This window comes from Polistes canadensis, unplaced genomic scaffold, assembly GCF_001313835.1.
Source record: "Polistes canadensis isolate GaletaPanama2010 unplaced genomic scaffold, ASM131383v1 scaffold_11, whole genome shotgun sequence".
Taxonomy (NCBI): domain Eukaryota; kingdom Metazoa; phylum Arthropoda; class Insecta; order Hymenoptera; family Vespidae; genus Polistes; species Polistes canadensis.
Genome location: NW_014569558.1, coordinates 372,469 through 393,008, shown reverse-complemented (window position 1 = coordinate 393,008; position 20,540 = coordinate 372,469). Strand labels below are relative to the sequence as shown.

At 26.1% G+C, this 20,540-nt stretch overlaps 1 protein-coding gene across 1 annotated transcript; it reads right to left on the bottom strand.

Annotated features, from left to right (window-relative positions):
- Positions 1-474: 474 nt before the first annotated feature.
- LOC106793114 (sodium leak channel non-selective protein) lies at positions 475-19,622 on the bottom strand. The gene is made up of 54 exons (XM_014759761.1): positions 19,538-19,622; positions 18,997-19,170; positions 18,399-18,607; positions 18,189-18,335; positions 17,888-18,046; positions 17,656-17,803; positions 17,336-17,569; positions 17,067-17,240; positions 16,826-16,973; positions 16,588-16,736; positions 16,254-16,364; positions 15,457-15,567; positions 14,304-14,449; positions 13,746-14,195; positions 13,527-13,653; positions 13,309-13,454; positions 12,966-13,084; positions 12,705-12,892; positions 12,243-12,525; positions 11,995-12,148; positions 11,790-11,918; positions 11,441-11,717; positions 11,208-11,373; positions 10,935-11,118; positions 10,664-10,856; positions 10,440-10,598; positions 8,676-8,810; positions 8,420-8,605; positions 8,112-8,335; positions 7,745-8,019; positions 7,366-7,613; positions 6,889-7,278; positions 6,566-6,757; positions 6,339-6,476; positions 6,056-6,262; positions 5,765-5,961; positions 5,581-5,703; positions 5,310-5,483; positions 5,062-5,241; positions 4,709-4,961; positions 4,441-4,608; positions 4,155-4,363; positions 3,966-4,086; positions 3,738-3,871; positions 3,458-3,623; positions 3,027-3,221; positions 2,715-2,932; positions 2,414-2,637; positions 2,145-2,281; positions 1,924-2,060; positions 1,691-1,841; positions 1,471-1,596; positions 1,213-1,387; positions 475-1,130 (listed from the first exon to the last, which is right to left on the bottom strand). Exons 3-54 carry the CDS (start codon positions 18,479-18,481, stop codon positions 955-957), a joined length of 9,444 nt encoding a protein of 3,147 aa, XP_014615247.1. The 5' UTR covers positions 18,482-18,607; positions 18,997-19,170; positions 19,538-19,622; the 3' UTR covers positions 475-954.
- Positions 19,623-20,540: the final 918 nt, after the last annotated feature.

Below are 20,540 nucleotides of genomic sequence, written 5' to 3'. Positions count from 1 at the left end.
TGAATTATATTACTATTGTACAAAACTTAATTATTTTGAATGAGAACTGTTAAAAATTTTCAATTAATGTTATATATATATATAACATTATATATTTTATTTCCTCTATTTTAAGAAGATAAAATCATTCTTATTTACCTTTTTTAAATTCACAAAAATGTACTGCATTGTACTCTCTCTATTTCTCTGTCTTGTAATTATCTTTCTTTAATATGAAACAAATACATTTTAACTATGATTTGATGATTAGAGTATAAAATTTTACTTTTTATATTATACACGTTCAACTTTTATGGGACACAATATACAAACAATTATCGTTAAACGAAAGAACAATTTCTTTTGTTATTTTTTCTAATGATATTGTAAACATAAAAAATAAATAGTCAAAAATATTAACGATACATTTCGAACTTGTTAAATAAAAAAAAATGAAATGAAGTTATTAGTGTTATTTTAATAAATTACAAATCTCATGTGGCAGTGATTTTATAGTCTCTTAAAAAATCAAAATGTTGCTACTTTAAAAGCATTTGATAACACGTATTTATGATTAAAATAAATTTTCTATAAAAAGATCAAGTACAACAATAAATTATATTGTTTCATGCAGTAATCATTTTAAACATTCAAAAATACAATTATAAATTAATTGATATAATTTACGCGCGATACTAATATCAGTCCTTCTGTATGTTACAATAGAAAAAAAGAAAAGATCACTTAATATAAAATCTATTTATATACGTATCTTTTTTAAAAATATATCATTTTAAAATGTAATATTTGGCAAACCATTAATTGAAAAGACATATGGGCGTACAAAATCTCCATTAGGACGATTATTTGAAATAGTTAGGCACATATATTATACTTATTTTATCTTCAATTTTATATTATCTGTTTTCTTTTTATATATATGTAAGTTTATCTAATATCTTTTTTGTACATCTTCTAATCTTCTCCACTAGATTCACTACTGTAAGCTAACTGTTCTTTCCACCATTCTCGAACTTCAAGCAAAACGCTAGAAATTTTAGGAGTACTTAATTTAGTGTTAACAGGCTCTCTCTGCTGTCTATTTTGTTCTGTATTTTCTGTTAGATGTGGCAGATTATTTTTGACCGTAGCTGAAAGTATAAATAATAAATGAAAAATATTCTGCTATATTCTTTAGAATTTTGATAAAGAAGTTCAATGAAATCAATTTACGTGGTGGTCTGCTGTTTCTTTTTTTAGATACAGGAATTTTATCTTTATCAGATCTTACAGAAGCAGGATCTGATAATGTCGGAGCAAGATATTTTCTACCTGATCCACTTCCAATGCTATCCGATCTTGGCAATACTACAGGTTTCTTTGCTCTATGACGCATTCCATCTATATCCTAATAAAATTAATATTATTCATTATAATTATTTAAAATACACAAATATAAATATAAATAATAATATATAAAATATAGCTCACTTTTCCTTCATCTTCTTCTTCACGTTCCTTCGTTACTTCTTTACTTTTATCTTCGATATGATCTTGTGGAGGTATTGCAGCATCATTTGTAGCTCGAAGGCCTGCTATCAAACTATTTTGTTGTTTCTAAAGTTTTTTAAAATTATATTATATTTAATTCAAGGTTTCATTTTATTTATAACTATTTCAATGTAAATAAAATGATTTTTCTTACTCCTACCGCTCGTATCTTCTTCAGGCATCCTTCCAACCAAGTTCTAATTGTTTGTTTTGCAACTTCTTCTTCGATAATATACTCAAATTCTTCTCTTGCAAGTAATTCTTCTAACTGAAGTGCTTTTCTAATATCCACAGATCGATAAGATAACATGCTATAACAAAAATAACACATTATATATTTTCATGCAAAATAATATTATTTTATATTATTTTAATAAATATAGTAAAACATACTTAATAACATCATGAAACGTTACATCTTCTCCATTATGAAGTCTTTCTAATTCGTAACACATGTATTTGAATAACAAACGATCTTTCTGTGGATCTGTTTCCAATCTTCCTTTCAATAATCGTAAAATAAACTTTACCTACGGGGTACGTTATATATTATTATTTGTTATTGTTAAATAATAAGTATATATATTTTATCTAGAAACTTCTCATAAACATACCCTTTTTACTGGTATAACACCTTTCTGATGATTATCAACAACATTCCAAGTATTTTGAAAGTTTCTTATATCAGCATAAGAAAGTAATGCATCTTCTTCATTCGAATAGAATAAAGAAAAGTTTTCCATGATAATAGCTGTTAAAAATAACTTATATATAGTATATATATAGATTAATTTTATTATTTATATTTTAATTAATATTTATTGTATTTGCAATATACTTGCAAATGGATAATGAACAAAATATAGTTTATATTTAAACATACCTACTAAAAGATTTAGGACGATATAAGTGATAATTACATAAAATGTACAAAAATAAATTAGAGACGCATGAAAATTCCCGCAGTCTGTTTCCCAATAATTAGCAGCAGGGGTACAATAAGGTGGTTGCACCATACAGTCGTGCATTATTTTATTCCAATCTTCTCCTGTGACAATGCGAAATAGCATTGCTACACCAGTAACGGGTGATTCAAAATTAGCGCGTCTATAAAATATATAAATACATAAATTAATTTATTTTTTAATAATCATAAAATATATATTAGTTAATTTATATTATACCTTCCTATCCCTTCTCCATATTTTACTGTTCCAAAAATAATAGTTCCTGCCAATGCATAAAAGAATACCAAGAGAAACATTCCAAATATGATGAAGAAACTTTTGCAGACAGATACACCAACGGTCAGCATTAACATTTTTAGTGTTGTATGTTTGCCAGTGATTGTAAAGAATCTAAGAATTACAACCATGAAGCCAATAAGATATGATAAATCATTCTGTAAAAAAAAAATCAAATTAATTTCTATATTATGCATTTTTAATGCAACACACACACATCATCAAATAAAATTAAATTTATTTTTAACATACCTTCATTGTACAATGAATGATGATCCAAATAACGCCCACGACTGTCACGAGCAAATCATATCTGTTTCTTCTGGACTGCCAATAGCCACGTGGTGTAAAAGCAATGTTTTTCATAATGACTTCTATGAGGAAGATTAGTGTCAGAATCGTGGACACCGTAGCTAGAGCTTCCGTGTGTTTTTCCTCGATTCTCCACTTGAGGTAAATAAAATAAAATACAATTAATATAATTACGTTACTTTTACCACGGTCTAATGGTAGCCGGTAAGGAACACATGATTCAAAGCAACAGTCTTTGAGTTCTTAACAGAACCAATTACTTAAATATCTTTTTTTTATTTATTTTTTTAAATCACATTTTATATAATAATTTCCTTTTTTATAAATAAGAATAATCATTATAGCAGAATAACGTTTAAGTTTCAACTCACAGAAACGTATAGCAGACTGCTGTTAATAAGTACCATTACTGCAATAAATCTTTTAAAGTAAATATTTTGTGTAATATCATAAATATATGCTCGAAACTTTTTGCCATCAGGCCGTGGTGGTAAATGTAAAGGTTGGGCAATCTTCAATCGTTTTTTTAAATCACACCTAAAAGATAGTACAAATATAACTTAATATTTAAATTAAAAAATGAAAAAAGAGAAAGGAAAAAAAAAAGAAGAAATCATCGTGCATGTTATAAATATGCGAAATTACACTTACCATCTTCTCTGATCAACTGTTAACAAAGCTGTACCTTTATTTTCAGAGTAATTAGCTATAACAACACCCACAAAGAGAGTTAAACCAATCATGCAACCAAGGAAGATGTAAATATGAATATAAATTGCATGTACCTAAATGACATATAAATAATTACTATAATTGACTGCCATTTAGTTCATAATATGATCTTTTTTTTTATTAAGTTAAAAAAAAGGATGAACTTACAGGGCCAAGAGCTTTGATTAGAACATCTCTGACATCAAGCCAACCTTTGAAAGAAAGTACTTCAAAAAGAGCCATCATAGCATCGCCTATATTATCAAAATTAAATCTTCTTGGATTTGCCCTAAAATATAATGTAAAACACTTGATCATACTATTTAAAAACGAATAATGTTATATATTAAAGCTTACCATACACGAGGTACTAATATGGATGGATAACTTTCATTCTTTCCTGGTCTTAATTTCATTTTCGTTACAAAAACTCTTCTCATGAATACTCCTACACAATTTTCTCGTTTTAAAATAGTAGGATCATTACAACGTGCTAACCTACCACCATAAAGTTGAACACCGTAACTAGCAAATATGAACATGAGTAATATTAACAAAGTAGAAACCTAAAAAGTTTAGAATATGAAAATATGTAACTTAAAGATCTTCAAATAATAAGAAAGTGTTTAATTTAATTATGTACCAACAATATTTCCTTGAAACCTCTACATAATTCATAAACAACTTTTCTCATATGCGGCACAAGAGTAAATATTCTCAAAGGTCTGACACAGCGTAAAATCATAAGCAATTGAGCACCAGAATTTGGTGGTACACTTTTTGGCATCCAACATAAAAATACAAGGCTTACCTGAAAAATAATATACACAAACATTAAATGATTTTCTTCTTATTGTTAGTCTTTTTTTTTACAATCAGATAATCGATCATATTTTTAAAAAGTAACTTACAACATAAATGAAAACATCAAGAACTGAAGCAACGTCTTTGATATAAGCTTTAGGTGTAAAAAATAGGCCATCTGCTAAAATTTTTAAAGCTAATTCTATACTCATAAATATTACAAAACCGTATTCGGCTATTTGCAATGCTGGAATTTCCATTACACGATATCGAGGAGTTTCAAACATCATAGAAATACAAGATAAAGTTGTTGCACATATCATTACCCAATCGAGATATGTAACTAATCCTAGAAAGTTGCTGAAAAATATGGCAAATAATTAAATAAATTAAATCATATAAATATAGATAAATAATTATTATATAAGAAAATATAATGAACAAAAAAAATAAAACTCACTGTAAACTTTTATATTGTACTTTTCTTTCTTTCCCTGTTAATGGATCTTTTAATCTTGCGTCATATCTTGCATAAACTAACAATTGACAAATTTTACGGAATTTACTTTCACGTGGTACTGCAAAAAGTGGCGTATCGAAGAACGGATGATTTTCTCGTAAATCATCTTCTCGTTGATTTCTATTAAAAATAATGCAATTGTTAAAAACAATTATATCAATAAATATTTGCAATTAATATTCTATTACCTTCTCATTTCTGCTTGTTGTCTTTTTGCTTGCAATAGTTTAATATCTAAATCGTGTGGTCTACTTCGTGACGAGCTAACTCGATTTATTCCTCCAATATCTCCATTTTCCATAAGATGTTCATAAGTTTGCTTCAATTTAATCGATCCACTCCGAACACTCCTTCTTATAGATCTATCAGTATGATTATTTTTTACAACATATAAGATTTGCTTGATTATATAACATTTAATATCATTAAAATATATTAACATTATTATTATTATCTTACTTCTTTTGATCAATACGAAGTTGCTTAGCACTGCTAACTGTACCCTGAGGTTTTAAAAGTCCTTTTCCTGGAACTGGTATCATTGCAGAATCTCCCAATAGAAGTCTCTGATTATTTGAATCACTGTAAAATTTTATAATTAAAGAACAAAAAAATAAATTTAAATACAATTTAACGTACTTACTTTATCATATAAATAACGGCAGCTTTCTTCAAACTGGTAACAACATTCCTTACTTTTGGTGGATTATTCAATATCTTGACAGGACGTTGTTTTCTATATATTATTTTCGAATCAAAAGTATCATTTATCTTCTTTGCACCTTCGTTCTCATCATCTTCTACTTCTAATACGAACTGTCGCATAAAGCTTTCACGAACCTAATCAAAATCAATAATATCTGTTATACAATTATATTTATTAATATACTTAAAAATGTAAAATATATATAGAAGTATAAAATTTTGTTTGTACTTTTGGAAGATTAAAATCCGATGGCACTTTGTGCAAACAAGTCATTTGCGGACTATCAGGAAATTTTTCAAAAATTCTTAATCTAAATGGCAGGGTCTCTTTTATTTCAGCGCTTTGTTCGCGAAATTTTAATTGTTTTAATTTCTTTATGTCTTCGTCCAATTCAAGATTATCCAAAATTACAGCAACAAAAAGACTTAAAACGATCTGCAAAGGAATAAGTTAAAAAATAAATATGTTCATATTTACAAGAATACTTAATGTTATATGGTAATATTATTACCAGTGTGACAAAGAGATGATATAAAATAAAATACACAGCAACAAATGGTGCCATAGTCTCGTGTGTTCTTAACATAGTTTCATCCATAACATCAACCCAAGCTTCTTGAGTAAGTATTTGAAACATAGACATAAAGGCCTAAAAATAATGTATAAACCAATATAAATTACTTAATAATAAAGCCCCTCATATAATTAAAATAATTAATACAATCGTTTATTTTTTACCTCGGGAAATGTTTCAAATTTAGTAAAGTCACATAGAAAACAAAATAGTTGCATAGAAATACTGGAAGATATCACCAACAGGCACATGGTGAAGATGATAAGACTACCTAATTTTTTTCCAGGTCCAAATATCTTATATACGAAATCTTCTAACATTGGAGATGCTTTAATTAGTCTAACAACTCTAAGAACCTGTTAAAAATGAAAAGTATCCAATAAAATGGTAATCTCTATTTTTTCTTCTTCTCTTTTTTTTTTTTGATAATGTATATTTTTTTAATGCGGATTAAATTATTGTGAAAATAAGAGATAGATATAAAGACCTGGAAATAAGTGAATGCAGAAAGATAGAAGACTGGAATGATGTGAATAGTCGTGCCGATTGCAAGCAACAGTTCAAATTTGTGGATAGAGTGCTTGTAGTAACTTCGATAACCAAGGCACCAAATTTTGAATAAAGTTTCTAAATCCAGAAAGATAGTGAAAGCAATTTCAGCATAATAATAATTATCGTAATAAGTGTGCCTTGGCTTCTCATCGTGTTTGAAATTCATTGTTGCTGTGGTTATACCATTTGCTAATATGACACACATTACGACCATACGAAAATGCGGTGATCTAAGAATTGCATGACAAATAGGTGATGCTAATCCTCCATGTTTATTTTCGTCCAAAGTTACTAATTTCCAACTATTATCATCGCCGGTTAAAATCTAAAAAAATATTCATTTGGTCATAATTAATAATATAAATATAAATTACATACATATTAATAGTTGAATTATAGATTTTAAAATGACCTGTGATGCTGAACTATTGCTGATATGTCCTCTCACTCCCCACATTTGTTGAAATTGCACTCTAATTTCATTAAAAGTTTCAGTAATAACAGCAATAAATACATTTTTAACTAGCCAAGCGAGAAAAAAAATCATAGTACTGAAGTAAAGAACAGCACGCCAAGCAGGCAAACTATCAATTGCACGATACATGATAAAAACCCATCCTTCTTGGGAAGCAGCTTGATATACTGTAAAGATGCTAGTAGCTATAAATAAGATCACCTCAATTAATAATACAATTATTCATTATTGTAAAGAAAAAATTGACTCTATTATATTTAATTCTATTATAATATAGATTGAAAAAAATGATTAAGGATTAATTATAATATATTACCGAATTCATCAAATCCATTAAAACCCATAATGTATTTTGATAACTCAAGTTTCATACACATCATTCCTTCTGGACATTGGTAACCTGATTCTGGATCAGTAGAACAAAAGGTATCGGGTATAGCCAAACTATTTATAGTAATATGGTGTGGATCTGTAGTGTTTAAAACGCAATGATTTTTAAGTTCACCAAAGAACTGAACACCAAGTAGACCGTATAAAGACATAAAAAAAAGGAAGAAAAGAGTAACGTTGTAAATTTGTTGACTCGAACGTCTGTAAAGAAAAACAAAGTTTATCTTCGTATTAATTTAATACTTGTATTTAAAAAAAAAGACAATTCCTTATTATTTCAATACTTTTCTTACTTGAATATTTGATTAATTCTAGCCTTAGGCATAGAGAATTTAAGGAAAACACGAAGGAAACGTATCATAATCAATGGTCTTGGTGCACGTACGATAGATGCATAACTAAACTTTAAGACAAAACCAAGCATTTCGAACATTTGTAATATGACTGAAAGCCAAAGAAATACAACCATACTGGCGTCGAACTGACACCAATGATCCTTTAAATAAGATTTATCTCTCTGGAATAATATAGTTTTAAATATAAAAAATACTAATATATATAATTCTATTGCTTTTTTTATATATACAAGTAAAGTATCTACCTTCAGTATACCACGAATATACATTTTAGCTATCATTTCAGCAGTAAACAGAAAAGTAACTATCAAATCACAAACAAATGTAATATATTGCAGAGATGGAACTTTCTCAAAAGTTTTCGGTGTGTTTAAACAAACTGAAGCCAATGATAACAATGCACAGGACCGCATTAATCTTCTTACCCATAACTATAAAAAAAAATGTAAAAAATTTAATAATTGTTTTATTAATAAACTTTATTCAATTATTTATGCTTACCTTATTCACCCATTCAATGTCAGCGCTCTCATTGAGGGACTCCTCCGGACCATAATCAGCCAGGACGGTTTCCCCTTTGAGGCTCTGCTTCCGCCCCAACATCATAATTGGTATTATGTTCGCAATGATGAGGCCTACAAATTAAGGAATAACATTATACTTATAACGTATTTGTTTATATTTAAATAATAATAATGTATAATTAGTAATTATTTATGTGTACATTATATATTTTGCAATTGTATTATTCTGATGTTTGTTAAAAATTAATTTCTTTGTTTATATTTCTTAATAATATAATGACGATAAAAAATGAAAGATTTAAATAGTTCTACATACAAAATAAATTTCTTTATGTCAACACCTTCACTTACCTTTTTTCTGACAGTTCGAATAATGATAGCACTGCCTTTACGGCATTTTATATAGACTACATTTCAATATTAATAAACAATAACAAATTAAAAATATTAACGTTTAATAAACATTTTAATATTAACAAACTGTCAATCTAATGAACATTTTTCAGCTACGATCGTCCTTTTTTTCAGACAGCTGAATCTTTCGTGGCGAGCATGAGCAGATCCATGTTCTTGGGAACTAATCAATATTCCGAAGTTTGTTATCAACCGAACTTATTTATTATTTCCTTATTTTTCGCATTTAAATATAAATAGACAATTTGTATAATATTTCTTACAAAATTATCTCTTTGACTTGTTTAATTTACATAAATATATACATCCAATTTTTTTTTTTTTAAGATAAAGTAAAAATATTGGTCAATACTTATATAAATTTTTAATGTATTTTTAAAAAATTATATATGAATAAAATCTTAATAACTATTTTTAACAAACATTTTATTTATATATATTAATATCTATAAAAATACTATCAATTATTAGTTACAGTATTAAAATAATGAATGAAATATAATATATTATTATTACTATTATTATTATTATTCGATTGTGTGTAAAATGTTATGTTACGGTTAATGTGAAAAAATATGGATTCTATAGAATATCTGAAACAATTGAAAACAAGTTACGAGCATTCTAAAGAATGCCCAGAAGGTTTCGGCAATCTATAAAATGTGCTTCCTTTGACTGTGTTTAGACACAATAGCTTGAGATTGTCTCAAATGCTCACGCTCCCCGTACTCTAAACACACCTCACTGAATCACATTTTATAGATTAACCATGAATTATAAAGAGCATTGTGCATCTTTTCCTTTTTTGTTATAAATAATATTAAGAATATATATAATCTATAATTATATCATATATTATAACCATAATCTATAATTATAATTATAAAAACATCAAATAAAAATAAAGATTTGTATAAAATAGATATAAAATTAAAATAGTATTAATCACATTTCTTTTGCTCCGTTTTTGTTATTGATTGTATCAAACTAAAATTATTTATTGCAATACTTTTGGCGAGTATTATAATTATCTTAATAGAAGATATAAAGTTGTAAAATATAAATTATTATTTCACAAATAAGATAAAATTATAAAGTTAATTAAAATAAAAAACAACAACTTTTTGTATCTTAATAATAAAAAAAAAAAATTATAATATGCAATTGACAAGTTGCGCAATTTTTTCTTCTTTTATTTCGAATAAAATATTAAAAAATAAATTGCACATTATTTAATTGTTTTTTTTGTAACAGCCATCATTTTAGAAAATTCTGAATTAGGATTCGAGAGAAGATTAGTTGGCGTATCTAATTCGAGAATAGATCCATTTTCCATAACAAGAATTTTATCATATCTTAAAATAGTTTCTAAACGATGTGCGATAGTTAAAACAGTACATTCCACAAATTCATTGTGTATTGTATTCTGAATAGCTGTTTCAGTTTCAGGATCAACTGCTGCGGTTGCTTCATCCAAGACCAATATCTGCAATATAAAATATATATGTAATATATAATAAATAATTAATCATTTTTATTCAATTATCTTACCTTGCTATTACGCAAAAGAGCTCTTGTTAAGCAAATAAGTTGTCTTTCTCCAACACTAAAATTATTTCCATTGCTTTCTACAAGTGCTTCAAGTTGGCCATTCAATAACTTAACTTTTTCTTTAAGTTGACTTTTCTCAAGAGCATTCCAAATTTCAACGTCAGAATATTGTTCAAATGGGTCCAAATTAGATCTATATAAAAATTAAAATTTTTCACCTATTTTTTTTTTATAATTGTTAAATTCTATCTAATTTTATCTTTATTTTTACCGTATTGTTCCATTGAATAATACTGGATCCTGTGGTATAATAGAAAGTTTACTTCTTAATAAACTTAGTTCTAATTTAGATATATCTACACCGTCAATTTTGATTATTCCTTCACAAATTTCAACCAATCGAAATAATGCAATAGTTAAAGAACTTTTTCCAGAACCTGTTCTACCAATAATTCCTAAAACGAAAATGATATAATAAAACAAATATATATATAAAATAATATAGCACATTAGTAGAAATATATTTGAAAATACACAATCTTACCCATTTTTTCTCCAGGTTTGACAGTAAATGAAATATTCAGTAATATAAGTGGTAATTCTTTTCTATATTTCATTTTAACATTTTTAAATTGTATTTTACCAGAAGTAGGCCAATTGTCATCAATTTTAATTAATGACTCTTTAGGGGTTTCTTCCTTTTCTAAATTCTGAACGTATAGAATATTATTACTATGTGATTTATTTAGTTTAAAAAAATAATTATATAAAATATACCTTAAGATAATAATTTATCCTCTCAACACTAATAAAACGTACTTCAGTCTCTGACATTAATCTAACAGTGTATTGAAAGACACCTGAGATTTGGGTAGCATATGCCATGGCAAGACCAGCAAGTGCAGCAGGTATTGTACCTTTCAAAAAGATAATGAAGAATGCTGTGATAGAACAACAAGTGATTGCTAAACTATCCAGCCTTACAGCGGACCAACGCATTGCTGCATTACACATGTAAGTGCATAAATTATTGACATCCAATAATTCTTGAAACCTATGTAAAAATGTGATACACATAACAGATATCTTTATTTAATCTTATAGTATATAAAAACAATATACTTACTTCTTTATAAAATTTTTCTCTTTTCTGAAAGCATGGATAGTATGCAGACCTTGAACAGTGGTTGTAACAAAACTCAGAACAGGCGAACGCGAAGTACTTTCCATTCTTTTGAAATCTCTCATCGCGACTCTATGTAATGTAAATAAATCAATTTCCAATGAATTTTCTTATTTATTTAAACTGACGTGCATTACATTTAACTTACCTAAACATTTTGCTGATTATAAAAAACGCTGTACCAAGAATAATTAAAGGTATAACAAACCATGGAAGTACCAAACATATAAAGAAAATAGCTATCATACAAGTGAAAATATTTTGTATCATATAGTCCACTGCCAAAGGTAAATAGTTGTCAACTATAAATGAGGAATGTATAAATTAAAATTATTTTCTTTTACATGATGTATATGACATGCATAAATATATATACACATATATATTATAATATACCTTCATCTATATCTCGGCTAAAAATATTTTGTATTCTACCACTTGGAGTGGTTTCGAAAAACTTCAGAGGAGCCGCAATGATTTTTTTGAAAACCTTATTATGTATAGTTATTGAAGCACGAATTGTAGCATATGTTATCACCGATCCACGGATGAGGCTTGTTATAATTATAATACCAATACATATAGCATAAATATCTCGATAATAAGTGAAATTTGGATTCTCGATTATGTTATCTGATATAAAAGTAACATTACTGCCAGGAACAGTTATAGTTGCATTCTTAAAAAAAAAAAAAAAAGGAAGAAAGAATTTATAATAAATAATTATATAATTATAAGTAATTATAATTTATAATATTACTTCTTCATTTATTTTCTATTTCTTTGAATTATATCAGATCATATTGTATGTTATATATCTCTATTTAAAATATGTTTTAAAATTAAAAGTCTACTTACTCCACCACCTGCTTTGATCCATACAACAAGCCACCATGAACTAAATGCCATACCACCTACATTTGAAAATAATATGGAAAATACTAAAAAGGCCATCAAATATCCACCAGCAGCTTTTATATATGTATGATACGTTTGCACTTTTACAGATCCAGTTTCAACTTTATCTTGCAATGTTAAAGTGGCCCCTGAAGATTGATTGAAGATTATTCAATAATAATTAATTATTTATTTTAGAAAATATATAAAATAGTTTATTACCTTCGCTGTGAATTTTTTTGGAACTTTCTTCATCTCGATTCCCAGGAGAATCAATAAGTTCAGCGTTTGATTCAGAACCGATATCATTTTTTTTATTCATAATTTGTCCATATTGTTCTCTGTAGAATAATAGAAACTAATATAAACAATAATATAAAGCATTAAGTGTATCTTTTTCTTCTTCTTCCTAATTTTATTAGGACTTTGTCCTGTTATAATAGCTTTTTTTATTGCTATTTTTAGGAGCGATTTATTAATTAATTTATTAATTAATTTATTAATTAATTAATTTATCATTAAGTGTATGATATACTAAAATAATAATTGTATTAAAATAACATACCCATTTAACTTATCTTTTGATTGTTTAAATATGTTGTTTACTGTAATTGCATACTCTTTATTCAATTGCATAAGTTCTGTATGCGTTCCGTGCTCGGAAATTTTTCCATTTTGAAGTAGATAAATTTGGTGACAGCATTCCAAAAACTAGATAAAATAAAATCTGCTAAGAGACCAGCCTGTGATAAAATTATTATTTTATTATTTATTAAAAAATACCTGAATTTGATGAGTAACAAGTATAACTGTTTTTTCCTTTAAAGCATCAAGAATTAATTTGTTAAAAATATAATTTCCAACATGTGCGTCTACTGCACTCAAAGGATCATCCAGACAATAAATATCCCTACAAATACATAAATTTGGTTGTAACTGATTAAGTCTAGAAATTGAAAAATGAATATTTAAGAAAGAGTAAAATTGAATTGTGAAATCTACCGATTAGCATAAAAAGCTCGGGCAAGTGCGACTCTTTGTTTTTGGCCTCCTGATAAATTGATACCTCTTTCACCAATTTCAGTTTCATCCCCTCCTGGCAACATATTTAAATCATCTTTTAAGTTACATACAGTTAGTGCTTGATAGTAACGTTTAGCATCAAACTGTTCTCCAAACAAAATATTCTCCTTGAAGGTTGCATTAATTATCCATGCTTGTTGACTGACAAAAGCACAAGAGCCTTCTCTTGAAAGTTGTCCTTCTTTTATTTTTAATTGACCTAATATTGCAAGCAAGAGACTAGATTTTCCACTTCCAACTTGACCACAAATTCCAATTAATTTGCCTTTAGGTGCACCAAATGTTATATCTGTAAGTATTTGGACATACATGTTGTCAGGATTTTTAAGTTTTTCAAGCTCTGCTGCTGCATTAGCATCTGAATTCTTTCTAAAATATTACAAATATATAAAAGCATTAAATAAAATAGAAAATGAATATTTTTTATTGTAAGTTACAATTATAGAAAAAAAATTTTTTATTAATATATTTACTCACATTTTGTTGCTTTTTGATTTCTTCAATACATCAGTTTGTTTCTTAGAATTATCAATAATAAATGTTGCATTAGCAATTGCTATTGATTGTGATTTCATAATTGGTCTTGATATATTGACACTGTCGTTTTCCAATAACATTATTTTCTGTATAAATTTAATAATACATTAATTTATTTCGATACGCATCATATTATCATAATATATACACATTTATAATATTTCATTACATTTAAAGCACATAATACATAATACAACATTATTGTCTGTAGATTTTACAATATCTTCATCACTTTTATTTTATCTCTAAAAATTATAAGTTTAACATACTATTATCAAAAATATCTTATTTAAACGATAAGCAGAGAAATAAAATATAAAGTAGAGTGAAATGAATTATGTTATACATTTTAACATTATGCATATACATATAACCAAACTTGTTTTATAAAATCTACAATCAACAATAAATTAATAATAATAGCATGCTGTTTTCAATGTCACCTTTCATTAAATTAATTATTGCTAACATGTTATATAACTCAATTGTAATATCTTATTTATTAATAAATAAGATAACACAGACACAAACACTGCAGAATATACATAAAAAAAAAGGAAAAAATCTACTAACAAACAATATATGAATACAAAGCAACAAAAATATATTAATAATTAAAATAACTTTTAAAATAAGTTAATATCTTTTGTTTTTAACATAATATATGTACACGATAAAATTATACAACGTTAAGACCTAAATGTACTCAAAATATAAATGTGTATATATATGTTACCGTGAAAGACCGAAATTGGAGAATGTTAAGATTCACATGGTCGCTTGTTAACACATACGAAATATGTCGGTAAAAGACCGAATATTTTGGTTTATTCTTATACATTAATATTTCAAACATACATCAAGCGACCATGTGAATCATGACATTCTCCAATTTCGGTCTTTCACGGTAACATATATATACATCATGCAATATTAAAATATTTATTAGTTCTAATTAAAACAAAAGGATCATGCATGATTTTAAGTATATTTTATATGAAAAAAATATAAATAGGTAGCATAGCGTGCATCTATAAGTAAAGTATTATCTATAAATGTTATAATAATTGTATAAAAATATAGGAATAAACACCTTTAATCTGAGGAAAGTTATCTGTGATGCAATAATATTAATTATGGCCACTTGTAAAAACATGAAACTAGTACGAATTTGTGCACTGAGTAGCGATACAAAAGGAAATACCTGAAAGAGCAATGCAGTTAAATATTATATTAGTAGTTATAAGTTATTTTAGTAATTATTTTCTACAATTTGGTTTAATAAAAATGTAAATTTAATATTTTTTATACTCCATCCTTGTAATTATAATATACTTGAATTCTCTTACTTATATAAACATAAACATATATACAAGATAAATAGAAAGCAATTTATATTACACTTGTGCAGAACATGCAACATTTTTTCTATCTATTTAATCCATAACCCATTACTAAAAGCTTTCCCACATTTTAATTACTTTCATTTACATATTATTATAAGATATATAATTTATGTATATATTTCAATACATTGGAGTATATAATTATTTTAATCAGAGAACTTTTTACACTTCTCTTCCTGTTTATTTTTTTTATATTTATTAATTTAACTGATTAACTCATAGAAAGTGAAATGTATTAAATATAATTTGTAGCAATTTTTAATAATGAACAACTTTATTTATAATTTAATAGATGTAAAATGTATTAAAATAAAAGTTGTATTATTATACCTTTAAAAACTATAAAATTGTTAGTATTAGTTAAATTATTGTTATTTTAAGGAAAATTACATATAAAATACACAAAAATTGTTCTCTTAATAATATGTATAGAAATTGTAATATTAAGCTATATAAGCTATAACAGTTGAAAATTTAAAAAAACCTGAAATCTTCTAAGGGATATATGTGCGCTGATAATATATCGTGTAGAATCCTTAAGCGCAACAAGTACCAGTCTCAGCTGGTTCCAAAATAAAGAAGCAATAGGAAAAGCCTGTAATATGTTCTCCAGTAAGTGCAACACTTTTATTGTTGTATATAAAATATAACATTAAGATTTATAAAAAAAGGGCGCTATTATTTTGCAAGGTGAAACAAATTTTTTCATGTATTATATGTACTATGTAATATATAGTATATAATATAATATTTTCTTGAACTCAATAAATATTTCTCTGTTTTATATATAGTTATATTATTAATGAGATAATATCTACCTGTGCAGCTGTAAGATTATATCCTCCAGACACATGGGCCAAAAAAGTAAGAATAGCAGACATAATAGGCACAGCAGGTGTCAATGAAACACTAAGACTTTGAAAATATGCTATTTTATGTAACCAACTTTTTTCTGCTTTACGTATATCTGAAAAGTAGAAAATTTACTGATTGTATGAATAAATATATAATCTTATATATAAATATATATCTTATATTGATTAGTTTAATAATTACTGAGAAGTTTTTGACAAAAATAATTCTCCCACGAATACATTTTGATCATCTTTATAGTTTCTAGAATTTCATTCATCAATTTCACACGAGAATCAGTAACCGTTACTGTTTTACTTCGTAAGTAACCATTTAAACGAGAAAGTAAGTACTGAAATACAAGCATATGTTTGTTTATATTAATTTATATTCATATATTTTAAGATATAAAAATGAATTTGTTATATTTATTAACTTTTTTTACCTGTAAAGGGTAAAATAAAATAAATGCTACCATGCCTAAGAGAGCCAATGGACTGAAGAAGTGCAGTATGTAAACAATACTAAAAATAATAATTATAGGGCTGTTGACAATCATTGGACCATAAAGAACAACATCAAATATTCTTTGACTGTCATTGGAAAATAGGTTCACTAGCTAAGATAAGAAGAAAAAAAGATTTATAAAATTATATATATTAAAAAATACTAAAACAAAATATAAAATAAAATATAAATTTCAATAAATCATACTTCTCCTGTATTTATGTTTCCAATATTGTTTAATCCAATAATTTTTTTATACAATAAAGCAGTACAAGATGATTTCAGTCTTAATGCTGTTCTATAATTAACAATCCAAGTCCATGTAAGAAATATTGTTCTCAAAAAATCACATAATGTTAACAATAATGCCCATTTAATTCCATCCCAAATGGTTCCTTCCGGGGACTGTATGTATTCTAGGACCTTTCTCATTAATATTGCCTACACAAATTAATACATTTTAAATAATATAAATATACACTGGATATTAAAATATATTAAATGTATAAAAAAAAATATTAACGTACAGGGCTTATAAAACCAAAAATTACTGAGAAACTCATAACAACGCAACTGACGTATACTCTTGTGCGTACGAATTTCCACGCAGCCATACAAAATGATGCATTGTCAGGACCATTTCTATGTAATTCTTCTTGCCATAGGTTTTCTAATCTGAAATAATTTATAATTCTAAGTATGATGAGATAAAATTTAACACATAATATTTTTCTAAATATATAATTATAATTTTCTTACCTTTGTACATTATAAATACAACTATCATAAGGTGAAATTAATGGAAGATCCGATAATGAAATACCCTTCTTATATGCTTTCCATAAATATCTTGTCATCCAAGTTACAAATGTATATGAAAATAATCCAGCGTTATCTGCTGGCATAGCTTCTTTGTCACTAGAACATATTTGTCATTATTATATAATTTTTCCTTTGTTCTAAATAATTGTGATCAGTATATTAACAAATATTATATCAGATAATACAATTATATATAAGCAAATATTTTTGTAGAAATATATTTCTTAAATATACATACATTATCTTGGAACGCATAGGTATTAAATTCCTCATTGCATGATTATAACGTACAAATCCTAAACCTGGAGTATATTCAACGTTGTTTTTTTTAATATACAGATTTTTATTTGGAAGAAATTTTGGTCTGTCATTAACAGATGCATGGCTAAAAAATAATATATATAAATATATATTTTAATATCATAGAAAAAGTAAATTTGTGCCTTACCTGTTATCAATTTCATTCAACTGATTTATGTTACTTTCTGTACCTTCAGTAACACTATTTGTTTTATATGTGTCTTCAACCATTGTACTTATTGAAAATAATTTTCAAATAGTAAAAAACTACGTCTGATATTTTAATATATAAATATAATTATAAAAATTATAGCTTTTTGTTTCTTTCATTGGAATCACCAAGCACCTCACGAATTGCTGTAAAACATACTTTTATGACGTTTGTAGGCACACTGAGATATTCACATCATTGTCACTGATAACGCATGAATTCTAATCTTTTCTAATCAACGTCAAAAAAAAGACAAGGTTCAATAAACACAAACACAAGCATACACACACAGAGAGAACTGTTATTTCGTGCTTTAATATTTGATGCAAGAGATCGTTTTACTTAAAGAAAAAATAAAATAAATTAAATAAATGTTCAATTTTCTTACCCGCTCATTTCATTCACTCACCCTACACTCACTCTCACTCTTATTCTTAACCTTATTTCAAATAGAAAAAAGTAATATTTTGATAGACCCGATTTAATAGCACAGATATATTTTTTTATATTATAATAAATTATTTTATTTCCTTACATTTTTTTAAAGTTATCATGATTTAACTGAGCACAACTGTGAATATTATATCTAGTGTATTAACATGCATGAAATTCTTGTCACATCGTCTTCGTTACCATACAATGATTGTACATACACAAGTGCATAAGTACCATTCCCTTCATGAGTGTTCCCGGACAAAAGTCAATTGAACTATAAAATGACATTTTATTTAATTAAAATTCCATTAACCACAAGTCTAATCCAAAGTTAACTTGAGAATCGATTAAAATGAGATTTTTGTATTTGAAAACAAAGTCCTAATTTCATATAGATTTTGTTACTAAAATAAGATTTGACAATACATTTATTTATTTAAATGACTAATTGTCCAAAGTATTTATTGTTCTATCTTAAACAAATTAATACTTCAATAATTGTAGAATGAATCATTCGAGTAATACTTTGAATAATATGTTGATAAAATGTTTCGAGCTAAACTTTTTAAAAAAAACACATCTGTATATTTTAATTTATTTATAGATTTCAGAAAAAATATCATTTTATAATTTCAACTTACTTTTGCACAATGAATTAATCTCTTTTGTTTTGTACTACTATATCGGTACATCCTGTATATATATATATACATATTTATATTTAAATGCAACTAGGAACAAACTCACATATTAAGTGGTATTAAGCATTTAATGTATATATATCTATGTATATGTATGCGATTACATTCTTAAAGAAGATAGTAAGTTAAGGCTGTTCATCACTCCGGCTTAAGAATATCTAAAATAGCGTTTCTGCTACTGATTGTACCAGGTACAATTCTTAACCGATTTTGATAAACAAGGACTTATTTGAAAGATAAAAGTTTAAACATTGTCTCAGGTTTTAAAAATTTTTAAGAAATTCTGTTTTAATATCTAAAATATTTTCTCGAAGAAACAGTAATTTTCGATTTTTTTTTTTATAAAGAAAAAAGCTTTGTTAAAAATTCGAGAAGTATGATAAAACGTTTGAACTGGAAAAGCGTTTTCCAATGCTTTCATAGAAAAACTACGATGATTGTGTACACTTATAGACATTTATTTAAATATTAAATGACTTGTAACATATTTCAATTATAAAGTCATTTTATTTCGATATCTTATTACAGGTAAACCGAAAATTGGAAGTTGTCATGCAACGTTATAAAAATCAAATGCTCCATGTTCTTTTGATTATCGAAATATATTGAAAAGTATTGTTTCGTATTCCGACGCGAGTGATCATCGAAACTTTCTGCTCCATACAAGTAAGCTATAAATAATTATTTTTCAATTTTTTAAACACACATGATATAATATATTTAGAGTATAATTAAGTAATGTTTAAACCATAGTAAATTTTTTAAACATTAAGTAATTCGTAATACACAATAATTATAAAATATTTAAATTAAATATTTTAATACAGGCTAATCTAAAACATAAGCATAACTTATGGATGAATAATTATTATGGAAACAATTGCTTATTTGTTTAAACATTGAATTGTAAATAATACATGTTAATAAAAAATCATTTTGATTT

Coding starts and splice junctions, on each gene's coding strand:
- LOC106793114 (XM_014759761.1), bottom strand. CDS start 18,481: ATGGTTGAAGACACATATAAAACAAATAGTGTTACTGAAGGTACAGAA. Junction 5,242..5,309: donor CAACAAGCAGAAATGAGAAG/GTAATAGAATAT, acceptor TATTTTTAATAG/AAATCAACGAGAAGATGATT. Junction 4,609..4,708: donor TTGATGTTTTCATTTATGTT/GTAAGTTACTTT, acceptor ATTATTTTTCAG/GTAAGCCTTGTATTTTTATG.